This window comes from Sus scrofa, chromosome 2 (genome assembly GCF_000003025.6).
Source record: "Sus scrofa isolate TJ Tabasco breed Duroc chromosome 2, Sscrofa11.1, whole genome shotgun sequence".
Classification (NCBI taxonomy): Eukaryota; Metazoa; Chordata; class Mammalia; order Artiodactyla; family Suidae; genus Sus; species Sus scrofa.
In genome coordinates, this window is record NC_010444.4 from 105166354 (window position 1) to 105182197 (window position 15844).

At 37.6% G+C, this 15844-nt stretch overlaps 1 protein-coding gene across 4 annotated transcripts in view; it reads right to left on the reverse strand.

The window, feature by feature from the left end:
* The window catches only part of CHD1 (chromodomain helicase DNA binding protein 1), a 92155-nt gene that overhangs the window by 53205 nt on the left and 23106 nt on the right, over nt 1-15844 (reverse strand). For all 4 annotated transcript variants that reach the window (XM_021085399.1, XM_021085397.1, XM_021085398.1 and 1 more), the window contains 6 exons: nt 8190-8391; nt 7107-7211; nt 5805-5869; nt 2349-2492; nt 1953-2224; nt 82-307 (listed from right to left, as the gene is read on the reverse strand). In XM_021085399.1, the coding sequence (XP_020941058.1) occupies nt 82-307; nt 1953-2224; nt 2349-2492; nt 5805-5869; nt 7107-7211; nt 8190-8391 (1014 nt within the window). The remainder of the gene's footprint in view (nt 1-81; nt 308-1952; nt 2225-2348; nt 2493-5804; nt 5870-7106; nt 7212-8189; nt 8392-15844) is intronic.

The following is a 15844-nucleotide window of genomic DNA, read 5'->3' on the forward strand; positions in this document are numbered from 1 at the left end:
ATGTGAGCCAGTTTGTATAATGAAAAAACTGAAGAAGAAATAGTCAAGCATCATTATTTTCAATACTAATATAAAACATACCATCTTTTTGTTTCCTGATCTTTTTTCTTATAATTATCTAATTTTTTCATTCCTCTAACATTCTGTTGCTTTAGGGTTTCTTCTGTCTCCCAAGTATTGTGGATATGTGACCATCCTTTCCATTTAATTAAATACTGGATCTCTCCTGGTTCCTTGTTTTTTTCAAATCCTGCATTCGGGTCACCGTCTGCTTCAACTGCATAGATGGTTGTAGTAGCACCAGTAGCTGGGGGGAGGAAAAAAAGGACAATACATTCCATATAATTCTGTTATAGAAGTTATCTCCTTTAAACTGAAAAATTCAAAAATATAAAGAGAAAAGTATACACGTTTTAAAATAAGTAACAGGGTATAAGAATTCATCCAGGAATTCCTGTCATTGCGCAGCAGAAACCAATCCGACTGGGAACCATGAGGTTGTGGGTTCGATCCCTGGCCCCACTCAGTGGGTTAAGGATCCAGCGTTGCCATGAGCTGTGGTGTAGGTCGCAGACACGGCTCGGAACCTGCGTTGCTGTGGCTGTGGTGTAGGCCGGCAGCTACAGCTCTGATTCAACCCCTAGCCTGGGAACCTCCATATGCTGCAGGTGCGGCCCTGAAAAGACAAAAGACAAACAAAAAAAAAAAAAAGAAAGAAAAGAAGAAGAAAGAATTCATCAGAAATTTTATTAGACATTTATAAAAGAAACTCAATTCTAGAAAGAAAAGATTACCTCATTTAATTCCCTCAGTTTTAAAATTAGAAGACAAGGTCAAAAGACAGTGGCACACATTAAGATCATACATCAATACACAATAAGTAACAACTGGAACACTAATACTGGAAATTAAAATAACTAAAAATCATCTTTAAAAACTACCTATCTGGAAAGTCACTATATGGAAGAGATATCTGCACCTCCATGTTCACTACAGCATTGTAATAGCTAAGACATAGAAAGAGCCTAGGTGTCCACCAACAGATGACTAGATAAAAGAAAATGTGGTATACACATTTACATAACAACAGACTACTACTCAGCCATAAAAAGAAGGAAATCTGCTATTTGTGACAACATGGATGAATCCTGAAGGCATCATACTAAGTGAAGTAAGTTAAAGATACATCATATAACCTCAAATATATGGAAAAGGGAAAGGAGGTAGGGAAAGAAAGAAAGGAAGAATTCATAGAACAAGAGATTCATAGTTGTCAGAAGTAGGGTAAATATAGTGAAGGTGGTCAAAATGTGCAAACTTCCAGTTACAAGTACTGGGGAGCAATGCAGAACATAATGCTATATAAACACTGCTGTATGGTATATTTGAAAGCTGCTAAGAGAGTAGACTCTAAATTACAAGGGAATTTCCCATTACAAGGGAAAATTTTTTTAATTCCATCTATAGAGATAATGGGTGCAGGTAACATAAGTTAAACTTACTGTGGAATTATTCACAATATATGTAAATCAAGTCATTATGCTGTCACCTTAAAAGTTATAAAAGTGCTGCATTGTCAATTATATCTCAATAAAACTGAAAGGAAAAAATGTCAAGACAACTAAAAAATAATCTACATATTTGAGATAAAAGAAAAAAGTTTTAAACCAAACCATGTGTCATATTGAAAGTACCCAAATAGCAATTATTTAGGCGTGGTGACAGAAAAACTCAAATGCATGGGTTAATATTTTTCTAGTATCTGTAATATATGAGTGATATCAAGTGTATACTTCTTGGGAACAAAGTACTCAAGTGAGCAAAGTATTAGCAAATAAGTAAAAAGAAGAAAACCTACCCTCTTGGCTTTCAAAGGTGAAATATCTTTAAGAAATATCTTATTCTAGCAAACACTGGAACAACAAAAAAAAATTGTTTTTAAATTAAAATACCTCCTTTTCTCCCAATCCGACAATCCATAAACCGTTCTATTGTTTCAAATTCCTCTTCCTCAGGTTGAGGAACATCCTCTCCACAGACTTCTAATAGGTCATCAGAATCTGTTTTCATTTCTTCATCTTCCTTATAACTAACATTGACAGTTGCTTGGCGACGAGAACTTCTTTTATCATTATCATAATCTTCATCCTCCTCCTCCTCCTCAGATGAATCAATCTGCCTCTTTTTTTGTCCAATAATCTTTTTTCCATTTTTTGACTTTGATCTAGGGAAGACCAGGGGAGAAGTATTTTACAGAAACACTGGCATAAAAGAATATCTGAAGAACTATTGGAAAAGGACACATACCAAAAATTTTCAGAATCAAGCCAAGAATATACTAAACGTACCTATTCTGAGGTTTTCTACTTTTGTTTTTTGGCTCATAGTCAGATTCTGTTTCATCACAACTACTTTTCTCTCTTTCTTCTTCAGATTCCGAATCTGAACCAGACTGAGATGGAGATCCCGACCCAGACATCTGCCAATCTTCACTGTATGTAAAATACATAAAGGATGTTTGTTTATACTTATACAGCAAATTTTGTCTCTGATAAAATACAAAAATAATCAAATAAACTATATTTTGGTTAATATAAAAAATACTGCTTTCACCCATACTAAAAACATTAAAATGTCTGCAGAATACGAAAAATGTTGGAAAATATTCTTTACAGATTTCTCTTATAACTCCAGAGCTTTTTAAATTAATCATTTATACTTCAGTAAAAGGCAAATAAGTGAAACTATTTTCATTATTACTATGGATGAAAAAAATAGCATGCTAATTTAAAGAGTTATAGGGCTTAATTTTGAAAATCCTGTGTAATTATTATACTTGTCATTTCAGAGATTCTAATCCCTTCCATTTTAATTTTCTGGAGACTGATTTTCAAAAATACACCCTTTGGAGTTCCCATTGTGGAGCAGCTGTGGCGAAGGTCACAGCTGTGGCTCGGATTCATTCCCTGGCCTGGGAATTTCCATGTGCTGTGGGTGTGACCATAAAAAATGTTTTTTTTTTTTTTAATAAAAATAAAAATACACCCTTCGAAAGTTATTTCCCGTCGTGACTCAGTGGTTAACGAATCTGACCAGAAGCCATGAGGTTGCGGGTTCGGTCCCTGCCCTTGCTCAGTGGTTTAAGGATCCGGCGTTGCCATGAGCTGTGGTGTAGGTTGCAGACGCGGCTCGGATCCCGCGTTGCTGTGGCTGTGGCTATGGCATAAGCCGGCGGCTGAAGCTCCGATTGGACCCCTAGCCTGGGAACCTCCATGTGCCATGGGAGCGGCCCTAGAAAAGGCAAAAAGACAAAAAAAATAAAAATAAAAATAAAAAAAACCTTGCACCACAGAAGCAATCTAACTTGCTCTACTGACTGTGAAAACGTTAGATCCTTATCCTGCTGCACCGCCAAACAACTCCTCTGCTATAATATAAACTTGAATATAAATATAAAATGAAACACATAGATTAAGTTCTTACATATACACTACATCCTGTCTCACACTATTTCTATTCCATTGGTCTGCATCTCTTGCATCAATTATGACTAGGTTAAGGGTTGCATAAGCAAGCACATATGATAAAATCTGGCTTATGAGAAAAAACAGACTAGAGAAGCAATTTTTTTTTTTTTCGTTTTTGGCTGCCCTAAGGCATATGGAGCTCCCAGGCCAGGGATCAGACCTGATCCATAGTTGCCACTGACACTGCAGCTGTGGCAATACTATATCCTTAACCCACTGTGCGTGCACGTGCTAGGCGAGGGACTGAACCTGCGTCCCAATGCTCCAAAGATGCCACTGATGCCATTGCACAACAGTGGGAACTCTGAGAAGCAAATTTTTTTATCTTGAGCTTTTTGTTAATTTGCACATTAGATGTAGCAATAGGCAGAACATATGAAAAAAATCTCCATTTTATATTTTATAATAAAAAAAAATGGTTTTTATATTCAACCAAATCTATCCATCATCCCAGATTACTCCTGTTTGTTTTTTAGGGCTGCAACCACAGCAAATAGAAGTTCCCAAGCTAGGGGTCAAATCAGAGAGGCAGCCATTGGCCTATGCCACAGCACAGCAACACCCGTTCCGAGCAGCGTCTGAGACCTATACCACACCTCGAGGCAATTCTGGATCCTTAACCCACTGAATGGGGCCAGGGACTGAACCTGTGTCCTCATGGATACTAGGCAGGTTTGTTACTGCTGAGCCATGACAGGACCTCCTACTCTTGTTTTTCAAAATATTCTTTGCTTGCACTCATGCTAAGTTTAGAAATTACAAACTCAGTGAGTTAAAAGGTTGAGACACAGCAATGAAAATACACTTAGTAAACCAGAAGACAGAACTGAATAAATCAGCCAGACTGTAGCATAGCAATAAAAGTATAAAAAACATGATGGGAAGGGAGATCCAACAGATAAATACATTATATATATTCCAGCAAGACAGTTACAATATATATATCTACAGAATGAGAAAGAGAAAATGCCTAGAAATACAATGACCCAATTTTCAGAAACTAGTAACACATGAATTTTCACATTAAAGATGCATAAAATAGGAGTTCCTGCTGTAGTGCAACAGGATTGGTGGCATTTTGGGAGCGCAGGGACATGGGTTTGATCCCTGGCCCAGAACAGTGGGTTCAGGACCTGGCGTTGCTGCAACTGTGGCTTAGGTCACAACTATGACTCAGATCTGATCCCTGGCCTGGGAACTCCATATACCACAGGGCAGCAGAAAAAAAAGGGGAGGGCAAAAAAAGATGCATAAAATAAAGAGCATAGTGGTATAAATAAATAACAAATCGAAAGCTGGACATACCAAAGTGAATGTACAGAATATCCACGACAAAGAGAAAAAGAAGAGATAACAACAGAACAATATTTTTAAAGCAATGAGAGAGAAAAAAGCTCAGACATCTAAATGTTGGAATTGAGGGAGTTCCCACTGTGGCTCAGTGGAAACGAATCTGACTAGCAACTATAAGGACACAGGTTCTATCCCTGGCCTCAGTGGGTTAAGGATCTGGTGCTGCCGTGAGCTGTGGCGTAGGTCGCAGATGCTGCTTGGATCTGGCATTGCTGTGGCTGTAGCGTAGACCAGCAACTATGGCTTGGATACAACCCCTAGCCTGGGAACCTCCATATGCCGTGGGTATGGCCCTAAAAAGACAAAAATAAATAAATAAATAACGGAACTGAGATTAGAAGTACTCTTAACACTTACTAGGTCAAGATCTCTAGGAAATTATAGTGACTATCTAAATGAGTTCTACAAAGAAAGTTAATTTCATATGCAGATAATTAGGATAGGAAAAAAAATTAGTAATTTAAAACTCACAGACACAGAGAATAGATTTGTGGTTGCCAAGGGAGAAGAGTGATGGGGGAGAAATGGATTGGGAGTTTCAGATTAGCAGATGCAAACTATTATATATAGAGAGGATAAATAACAAGGTCCTACTGTAGAGCATTGGGAACTATAGTCAACACCCTGTAATAAATCATAATGGAAAAGAACATGAAAAAGAATGTGTGTGTGTGTATAAATACTCTGCTGCATAGCAGAAACTAATCAAACCCTGTAAATCAACTATATTTCAGAAAAATAAACTAAAAAAAAAAAGAGAGACTCACACACACAAAGAATTAAAGGTTTAAATTAACCTAATAAAATGCCATGAACCAAGAATTTATAAAAGTTCACGTTTGGGAACATATTGTTCATAACGTAATACAAAAATCATTAGGATTTTCTTGATATAAAAGTAATCAGTTGGACAAAATGGCATACTCTTTATGCTTTTTCCTTTTGACCTCACTTGATGAGTCATCAGAATCTTCACTGCTGGAGGAATCCTGTAAAGAAAAATATAAAGTTACTGTTATTAATGATTAGAGCTTAACCTAAATAACAATTTTTTGTCATACTATTTAACATCCACTTTGCTAGCAACAGCAACTAGTACTATAAAGCCCCTTTTTTCCGTGTTATTATATTAATATCATTAATAAACACAAAGTAATTAATAATAGTTTTACTGCAAATTTATAACACAGGCAGTGAAATTAGGTAAACATCACGATGTCAGCATTTTGTATAAAATCTTAATCTAACAACTCTGGGGATCATTACTGTTGCCTGATATGGCCTCTGGTATGGCCTCAAAACGGAATCCTAATTGTCGGTATTTCAAATTTTTATTCAATATTTTTATTCTTCATTGGGCAGTTTGTGATATACAGATAGTCCTCACTTTTTGCAAGTTTGATTTACATCACTTCACGTTTACAAAAAACTATATTAGCATCTGTTTTCAATAACTGAAAATAAAATCAAGAGAATTTTCTCTTTTACAGAAACAGGCAAAAAGCAAAAATAGCATTCAGCATTTGTTTTGCAGTGAGGTGTTAAAGAGGGAGCACACATGCAGAGCAGAAAGAAGGGCACTCCCAAACTCCTTCCTCTAGAACTATTATGCTCAGCATCTCAGCACAAGTGCCCATAATTTTGAACTGTGCTGTGTCTGTGCTCTATCTCCGTTTATTTTGTACATCAGTTAGCAAGATGTGTCCTAAAATAATAGCTTCTTTGCTTTACACTATTTGGGCTTAGAAAAGATATACTCTTATTGCTCTTGGATAGCTGGGAAAATCTATAGTTCTTCCTAAATGTTTCTGTGCAAATATACACGTGTGTTCATGTTCACATAGGAACTGCACTGTTTACAGTTGTAGCCTACTCTTTTAAAAACATTTTGAGAATTGTTATTAATGTTCTATACAAATATGATTTAAGAGTTTAATATTTCTTCATTCATATGTGTGTGTGTTTGTGTATTTCCCTAGTGCTAATTTTCAGTTTATGCTAGTTTTGCTGTGATGAGTAAACACAAATTTCTGTTGCTTACTTTGGAAACAAGCAGAAATTTGCATAAAAATGTCTGTATTTCAAAGCTACTGATACACACTTAAATGTAGTTATTTTCTATTCTTTCCAAACCCTTACTGTTTTTAATAATTTCATAAATATCTACCTAAATGACTGGGCATTATGTCTACTTTGAAGATAAGAGCTTTAATAATGAAAACTCACCTCTTCTGATCCACTATTAGATGAAGCTTGATGCTGCTGCTGCTGCTGCTTCTTGAGCATTGCAGACCTCTGAACAGCCAGAATACTAGGGCTAGATTTCCAGAACTATAATAGAAATATAAACAAGTCAAGAACAAAGTTTTGCAAAAACTGGGAAAAGGTTAATTTATTGAAAAGCAATACTAACATTTTCACCGCCTTCAAATAATGAATTAAGACTATTTTCCTTACATTATATGTAATATAATATTACTGCAATAAAGTTAAAATAAAATGCTAAGCTTGTATATATAAATAATTTACAATGTGTTGAATTTCAAAGACAGACAATATTAACCAATATGCTCTTTGGGCTTAAGACTATTATTTTCAAAAGCAATGTGCTAATATGCGACATTAGTGCTACTCAAAGTGTGGCTGCCAGATTTTTTTAATTGGTGTGAAGTGAAGATGGGGAGCTCGAGTCAGAATGCAAATCAACTAAGCACAGTTTTAGGTCAGCTGACTTTCTGTTTGTTTTTGGTACCAAGAATTCCTCCATGAAAGAAGCTTTGTGTACCTTCCGGCCAACCATCTCATTATGACTGGTACTTTAAATAACAACTCTACTGTATGCTATTCCAAGGAAGAGACAAATTTTAGTAACTCTTTTAGTAGCTTCTTTTAAAGAGAATGGCCCTTAGCTTATTCTACCATGTATCTTCAAAGAAGCAGAGTTCTATTAAATTCTCCTGCTATTAGCAATAAAGTATCTCCTTCGAAGATCTTGAAAGCAGAGATCAGACACTATACCATTAACAAAAAACTCACAAAGCTTTTAATTTTTATCAATAAGACCACTGAAATTTATGAAACAATTCCTGCCTCAAAAAGAGAAAGTTTTTTATTTGTTTTATATAGACTGCTTCTCTCCCAAGCCAATTAGTCTACAGATATTTAACCCCAAGTTTCAGAATCGCTTAAAGTGTATTTTAATGTTTAAAATTAACGGTTTTCTAAAAGTTAGGCTAAGGATGCTCTAAACTAATGCTATAAATTTCTCCAAGGTAATACAAGAAATCTACCTTTCACTGGATACTTTACCTCAGCTCCATCAACTTTTGGTGGTTTTGCTTGAACTTTATTTTCTCGGGAATTGTCCGACTCAGACTCTGACTGACTGCCCGATTCAGATCCAGAGTCAGAGTCACTGCTACCTGACTGGCTACTGCTTCCATCACTGCTGCTTCCAGAACTCGAACCAGATCCAGAACCTGAAGCTGACCCAGAATCATCATCTGACTGGCTGCAATTTGAAAATAAACAGGTTTCAAACAAATTTCATTAAAAATTTAGTTTTTATTAACTCAGCAGAAAGTCCCAATTCATTAAAGCTTGTTTATTTCATGTTTCAACTTTCTATAACCAAACAAATAGAAAAAGGAATTAATGTTCATCTATAATAATAACTGACATATTTGATAGATTTAGTACAGTTTTAGATAATACAATCAGATCACCTTTTCCTCCAGATAATGAACAAAACTTACCAAATACAGAGCCCTAGGCTAGAAACTTGGGACAAGTTTAAGCAACAGTCCCTAACCTTAAAGGCTATTTGATGTGGTAAATATAAAGTAGAAGAAATTGTGTGAAAAGATTAAATATGTTAGGAATTCTCATAGTAAAAGCTATAGAAAACAAATTCAGTTGTAGTTTCAACTTGTTTTCAAGTTTATTCTTCCACCCAAGGGGAATGTAATTTGTTACAACTAAGTTATGATAAAATACAATTTACTAAAAAATAAGATCAAAAATTGCTTCTCTGCGAAAATCACTGAATCTGTTGTTTCCTCAGTAATAAATCTAAAATAGCAAATGCCCACAATCTTTCCTAGCTTCTAGATACACATATACTAAAGCAATTACTACTTCAATGAAAAACGATCTCATTAGCCAGTACTAATTTTCAATCCTAAGTAGCCCAGAAATGGTCTGAACTAAAAAAGTGATTGTGGGAGTTCCCGTTGTGGCTCAGTGGTAGGGAACCCAACTAGTAACCATGAGGACACAGGTTTAATGCCTGGCCTCACTCAGTGGATTAAGGATTCAGCAGCTGTGGTATATGTAGGTCGGAGAAATGGCTCAGGCCTGGTGTTGCTGTAGGCATAGGCCTGCAGCTACACCTCCAACTCGACTCCTAGCCTGGGAACTTCTGTAGGCTGTGGGTTTGGGCCTTAAAAAAAAAAAAAAAAAAAAAGTAATTGTGTAAATTACTATTATCCACAATATCATTCCCATATGGCATTTACATTTGAATTATTGAAAACCTAGGGTATTAAAATTTTGAAATACATGGCAGACTCAGCTTTTGATGTAAATTCACCTGATTTTAATGAGAAATAGCAGGTGATGTAGTTTATGTATATACATCAAAACCCAAGCATTACTTCTTCCGCTGTAATTTTCAGAAATTCCACCAGATGGAGGTATTACTCTAAGAAAACATCACAATATCAAAAAGTAACCACTTTTTAAAAGTAATTTCTCCTTTTCAAGAGCAGAGTCAATAGTTTCTAAACGGAAACACAGACATAAAAGTTTGCAAGAAGACCTGTGATACCAAAAGTTAGATATAAACTAAAATTCTTAAAGTCTGAACATTTACCTATTTTTAAAATCTGGGAATCCAGTGGAATATATGAAACAGTAAACAAAAAGTAGCCTCTTAAAAGACTATCATGTTCAAGATCATTTATGCCACAATTTCTACTCTCTAGTCACATGATTCAAGAACAGCACAGTGCCTTTTAATTGAAAAACAAAAACAGGGAGTTCCTTGCTGGCTCAGTGGGTAAAGGGTATGGTGTCACTGCTTTGGCTTGGGTCACTGCTGTGGCAGGGGTTCCATCCCTGGCCCAGGAAATTCCACATGTCACAGGTACAGCCAAAAACAAAACAAAATTTACCCTATTTTTCTTGGCTACCTTGAAACTTCAGCAAGAATATTAGAGAAGATTATTTTTTCTGACACACAATTTTATTTTTCCTTTAACTCACTAGTTGAGACATCTTTCCATAAACTTTACAGTCAACAAACTTTACTGAGAATTATCACACATTAGGCATAGGGAAGACTGAGATGAGACTTAAGTCCTTACCACTGAAAAACTCTAACCTGGTATGGAGAGACAGTCATGTCATGTCAACCAATACCACTCTGTGCTAGGTTTAAGAGAAATGATTGAAGGGTAATGGGGAGCACTGAAGATAGTAGTCAGGGAACATTTAGAAGAAAGTGAAGGTAACTAATCCTTTACAAAAGAAGAATTAAGTAGAAGGGGTATCATTTTAATTGCTTATAAGTTTCCTGAGGGTACTGTTTATTTTTCCCAGAGTAACTTAACTTACACAGGTGGGTGCTTAATAAATTCTTGAAAAGAGAAAAATGACTGAATTTGGGGGGCTATCATGGGACTCTATACTTTTTTTTTGCCTGTTTTTTTTTTTAAGGCTGCACATGTGGCATATGGAAGTTCCCAGGCTATAGAATCAAATCGGAGCTGCAGCTGCTGGCCATGGCCACAGAAACTTGGGATCTGAGCCACATTTTCAACCTATACATATACCACAGCTCACAGCAATGCAGGATCCTTAACCCATTGAGTTAGGCCAGGGTTCAAATGGGATACTAGCTGAGTCTGTAACCCACTGAGCCACAACTATATTCTTAATTTTACCTTGATTAGTCATTTCAGATAAATAGCTAGTCAAAATTCCTTGTTAATAAAACAAAATTCCTACAATCACATGCAGAAATTTTTCCTTTCATACTTTTAGGCGGATGTAGTTCTGGCTGGAGATAAAAACAAACAGCCTGAGTGCAGGCTACTCCCATGGCACAGGTTTATCATTAGAATGTCTTTACTTTCTTTAGATATTAAAAGTATAGAGTTGGAGTTCCCATCATGGCTCAGCAGAAACAAATCTGACTAGCAGACATGAGCACACAGGTTCGATCCCTGGCCTTGCTAAGTGGGTTAAGGATCCAGCGTTGTCATGAGCTGTGATTTAAGTCACAGACATGGCTCTAATCTGGCAGTGTTGTGGCTGTGGTGTAAGCTAGCAGCTGCAGCTCTGATTTGACCCCTAGCCTGGGAACCTCCATATGTCAGTGGGTGCAGCCCCAAAAAAGACAAAAAAAAAAAAAAAAAAAAGTATCAAGTGTTTATTTTATTTAGTTGTTCACAGTAGGATTAAAAATAAACAAAGAACTAGTAAGGAATATTTTACACACTGCCATAAAATTAACTACAAGATTTAGTTATTAAGTAAAAAGAGCACTAGAGTTCCTACTGTAGCTAAGCAGGTTGAAAACCTGTCAGTCTCTGTGAGGATGCAGGTTCAATACAGGCCTTGCTCAGTGGGTTAAGGACCTGATATTGCTGTGGCTGTAGTGTAGGTCTGCAGCTGTAGCTCCAGCCTGACCCCTAGCCTGGGAACTTCCATATGCCTCACATGCGGCCATAAAAAGATCCCTCCTCCCAAAAAGGCATGGATCAGAACAACATAGTATGCTTCCTTTGTACAAGGGGAAAATATTTATACACACTTGCTTATACTTAAAAAAAAAAAAAAAAAAAAAAGCAACAGTGGTAGCATAAACCAACAATAAATAAATAAAATGGTTAACTACAAAGGGAGGAGAGGGAAGATAGCAGAGTGAACTAGGATTAAAGTTAGTCATCAATTCCTGAACCATGCAAATGTTTTACACGTTTATTTCAAAAGTAATTTCTAAAAATTGGGAGAAAAAATATACAGGTTCGGGGTGGGGGAGTATCTATATTCAGACATAAAATTCTTAACAAAGACAGGTGAAAAGCTTCTCCCTAATGAAGTAATTCTATTTCAGCCCACTGCTGCATATGCTCTTTCTAGAATAAAAATCTAACAGCCTAAATTTATAAGTCTTCAATGTTTCTGTAACGTCAAACACCTCTGAAGTCTTTCAGGAATTTGTCTCTGCCAACCTATTTCCAGCCAGTTTCCCACTTAAACCCTTCCTTAGTTTCAGTGATGGCAAACTACCTGTAATTCTCTGAGAGCGAGTTTCTTTCCACTTCCTGCTTTTTTTGCACAATTACTTCTCTTTTTTCCACTATATAATTTCTACTTGAATCTCACTTTATGGGTACTTCTTCAACAAATCTCTCCTGACTCTAACATTAAATCAACCCAACATTAAATCAGGTATACTTACTTCACCATTCCCACAAAATCCTGTACCTATTACTATTTTGGCTGTAAGCATATTATGTAATAATCGCTGTAGTTCTGTTTTGGTTTTTTGGTATCCTATCTTTGGAGTTCTACCATGTTCCTAGAGTGCTGGGATTTTTAACTTACTGTTCTCTGTATGCTTAGATGTATGTATACATAAGAAAACAAAACAAAGATATATATGGATACAGAGTCTTACAAAAATTCACAAATACAGTTTGGTTATAAAAAAAAATCAGGAGTTCCCGTCGTGGCGCAGTGGTTAACGAATCCGACTAGGAACCATGAGGTTGCGGGTTCTGTCCCTGCCCTTGCTCAGTGGGTTAACAATCCGGCGTTGCCGTGAGCTGTGGTGTAGGTTGCAGACGTGGCTCGGATCCCGCGTTGCTGTGGCTCTGGCGTAGGCCGGTGGCTACAGCTCCGATTCAACCCCTAGCCTGGGAACCTCCATATGCCGCGGGAGTGGCCCAAGAAATAGCAACAACAACAACAACAAAAGACAAAAGACAAAAAAAAAAAAAAAAAATCACTAAGCTGCAACTAATATTTTATTTATTTAGGTAGTAACCAATATCTTTTTTTTTTTTTTCTTTTTAGGCTGCACCTGCAGCATATGGAAGTTCCCAGGCTAGGGGTCAAATCTGAGCTACAGATGCCACTCTATACCACAGCCACAGCAATGCGGGATCCAAGCCTCAAATGCAACCTACACCACAAGCTCACAGCAACGCCAGATCCTTAACCCACTGAGCAAAGCCAGGGATCAAACCCGCAACCTCATGGATACTTTCGGGTTCTTAACTTGCTGAGCCTCGATGGGAACTCCTGTTTTTTGTTTTTTTTTTAATATAAGTATCTATATTATTTTCCTCATCTTTCTTAATTTACAAAAGAAAGCCCATTATCATGTTTATAGCTACTTTGATAAAACTGTAGTTTTCTTAGGGTAAATTAAGTAGAAATACAACATTTAAGAAATACAGTTGCAATTCCACTTAAAGTTTATTTTCAAGCTTATTTCTGTGTTCAATTTCAAATTAAACGAGAGCAATATAATGAATAATGTTTCACAATTGTTTTAAATAATTTAGCTTTCTACAATCTCAAACATGTTATAATTTCATCCATAAATACTCCAGTATTATGTAAAAACAAAAAAACCCACTATCTTTAAAAATCCACAAATCTGGAGTTCCCGTCGTGGCGCAGTGGTTAACGAATCCGACTAGGAACCATGAGGTTGCGGGTTCGGTCCCTGCCCTTGCTCAGTGGGTTAACGATCCGGCGTTGCCATGAGCTGTGGTGTGGGTTGCACACGCGGCTCGGATCCCGAGTTGCTGTGGCTCTGGCATAGGCTGGCAGCTACAGCTCCAATTAGACCCCTAGCCTGGAAAACTCCATATGCCGCGAGAGCGGCCCAAGAAATGGCAAAAAAAAAAAAAAAAAATCCACAAATCTAGTTTTTAAAAAATCACTTATTAAATATTCAGTTGTTTATATCTTCAGTTAACTTTGTTTCTTTCTCTTTTTTTTGTCTTTTTGCCATTTCTAGGGCCGCTCCCGCCACATATGGAGGTTCCCAGGCTAGGGGTCCAATCGGAGCTGTAGCCACCGGCCTATGCCAGAGCCACAGCAACACAGGATCCGAGCTGCGTCTGCAACCTACACCACAGCTCACGGCAACGCCAGATCGTTAACCCACTGAGCAAGGGCAGGGATCGAACCCGCAACCTTATGGTTCCTAGTCGGATTGTTAACCACTGCGCCACGACGGGAACTTCTAACTTTGTTTCTTAATTGACTAACTGGAAATCCAAACAAGGTTTTAAACACTGCAATTGAATCACGTCTTTTTTAAGTTTCTTTCATTAATCTGACAGCTGCCTTTCCCCCCCCCACCCACTTATTTATTTTATCAAAGAAATTCAGTAGTTTTTCCTGCCGACTTTCCTTGCTTTACAGATTTTGCTGACTGCACCTCAGTGGTATTATTTAACATATTTTTCTGTCCCTTGTATTTCTTGTAAACTATTAGATTCTAGAGCCTCAGATTTAAGTTCAGTTCTTCTCAGTAAGAATGCATTTTTTATGGAGTTCCCGTCGTGGCGCAGTGGTTAGCGAATCCGACTAGGAACCATGAGGTTGCGGGTTCGGTCCCTGCCCTTGCTCAGTGGGTTAACGATCCGGCGTTGCCGTGAGCTGTGGTAGGTTGCAGAGGCGGCTCAGATCCCGCGTTGCTGTGGCTCTGGCATAGGCCGGTGGCTACAGCTCCGATTGGACCCCTAGCCTGGGAACCTCCATATGCCGCGGGAGCGGCCCAAGAAATAGCAAAAAAAAAAAAAAAGAAGCTAAAAAACAGGAGTTCCCGTTGTGGCTCAGTGGTTAATGAATCCGACTAGGAACCATGAGGTTGGGGGTTCGATCCCTGGCCTTGCTCAGTGGGTTAAGGATCCGGCGTTGCCGTGAGCTGTGGTGTAGGTTGCAAACACGGCTCGGATCCTGCGTTGCTGTGGCTCTGGCGTAGGTTGGTGGCTACAGCTCCGATTAGACCCCTAGCCTGGGAACCTCCATATGCCGTGGGAGCTGGCCCAAAGAAATAGCAAAAAAAGACAAAAAAAAGAATGCATTTTTAAGAGTTTTTATGGACTTCTATTAGAAGAAACAATGGTTGTCTCTTTTCACGTGAGGTTAAGGTTTTATCTATGTGTTCAGATAATTTTCAACCTTATCTATTATACAGTTGCTCATAAGCCTTACATGTAATGTTTTTAAGCAGTCACTAATCAAATGGCTCCATTCACTGTTATTTGGAGGTAGTAAAATGGTGATACTGTATCATTCTTTATTTTCCTATTGGATCATTTCTTCAATAATAGGTGGAATATTTCTATAATGAGAAACCTCTCATCATATTTGTAAACCTTGAGTACAGTTCACACAGGAAAGACATTTTCGTTTCTTTTCCAGCTTTCAAAATGAGTTAACTTGCTAGCACCCTTTCAGAGCAGACCAGTAATTTTCTTTTTTTTTCTTTTAAGGGTTGTACCTGCAGCATATGCGAAGTTCCCTGGTTAGGGGTCGAATCAGAGCTGCAGCTGCTGGCCTACGCCACAACCACAGCAATGCAAGATCCAAGCCATATCTGTGACTCATGCCGTGATTTGCGGCAATGCCAAATCCTTAACCCACTGAGCAAGGCCAGGGATGGAACCCAAATCCTCATGGATATCAGCTGGGTTCTTAACCTGCTGAGCCACAATGGGAACTCCAGAGACCAGTAATTTTTTCTAAGTCTCATTATGAACCCATGGATTTGAAATTATTTGATGAGTTTTAACAATCCACTATCATTGTTAGTGCCCAAATCGTCCCATCTTCAGTGTAACAAAGAGAAAGCCCTTTATTACTTCCTGAATCCTGACAAGACCTCAAGTCATCTTTGATAGCTTCCTCAACTTCTGGTCTAACAAGATCTT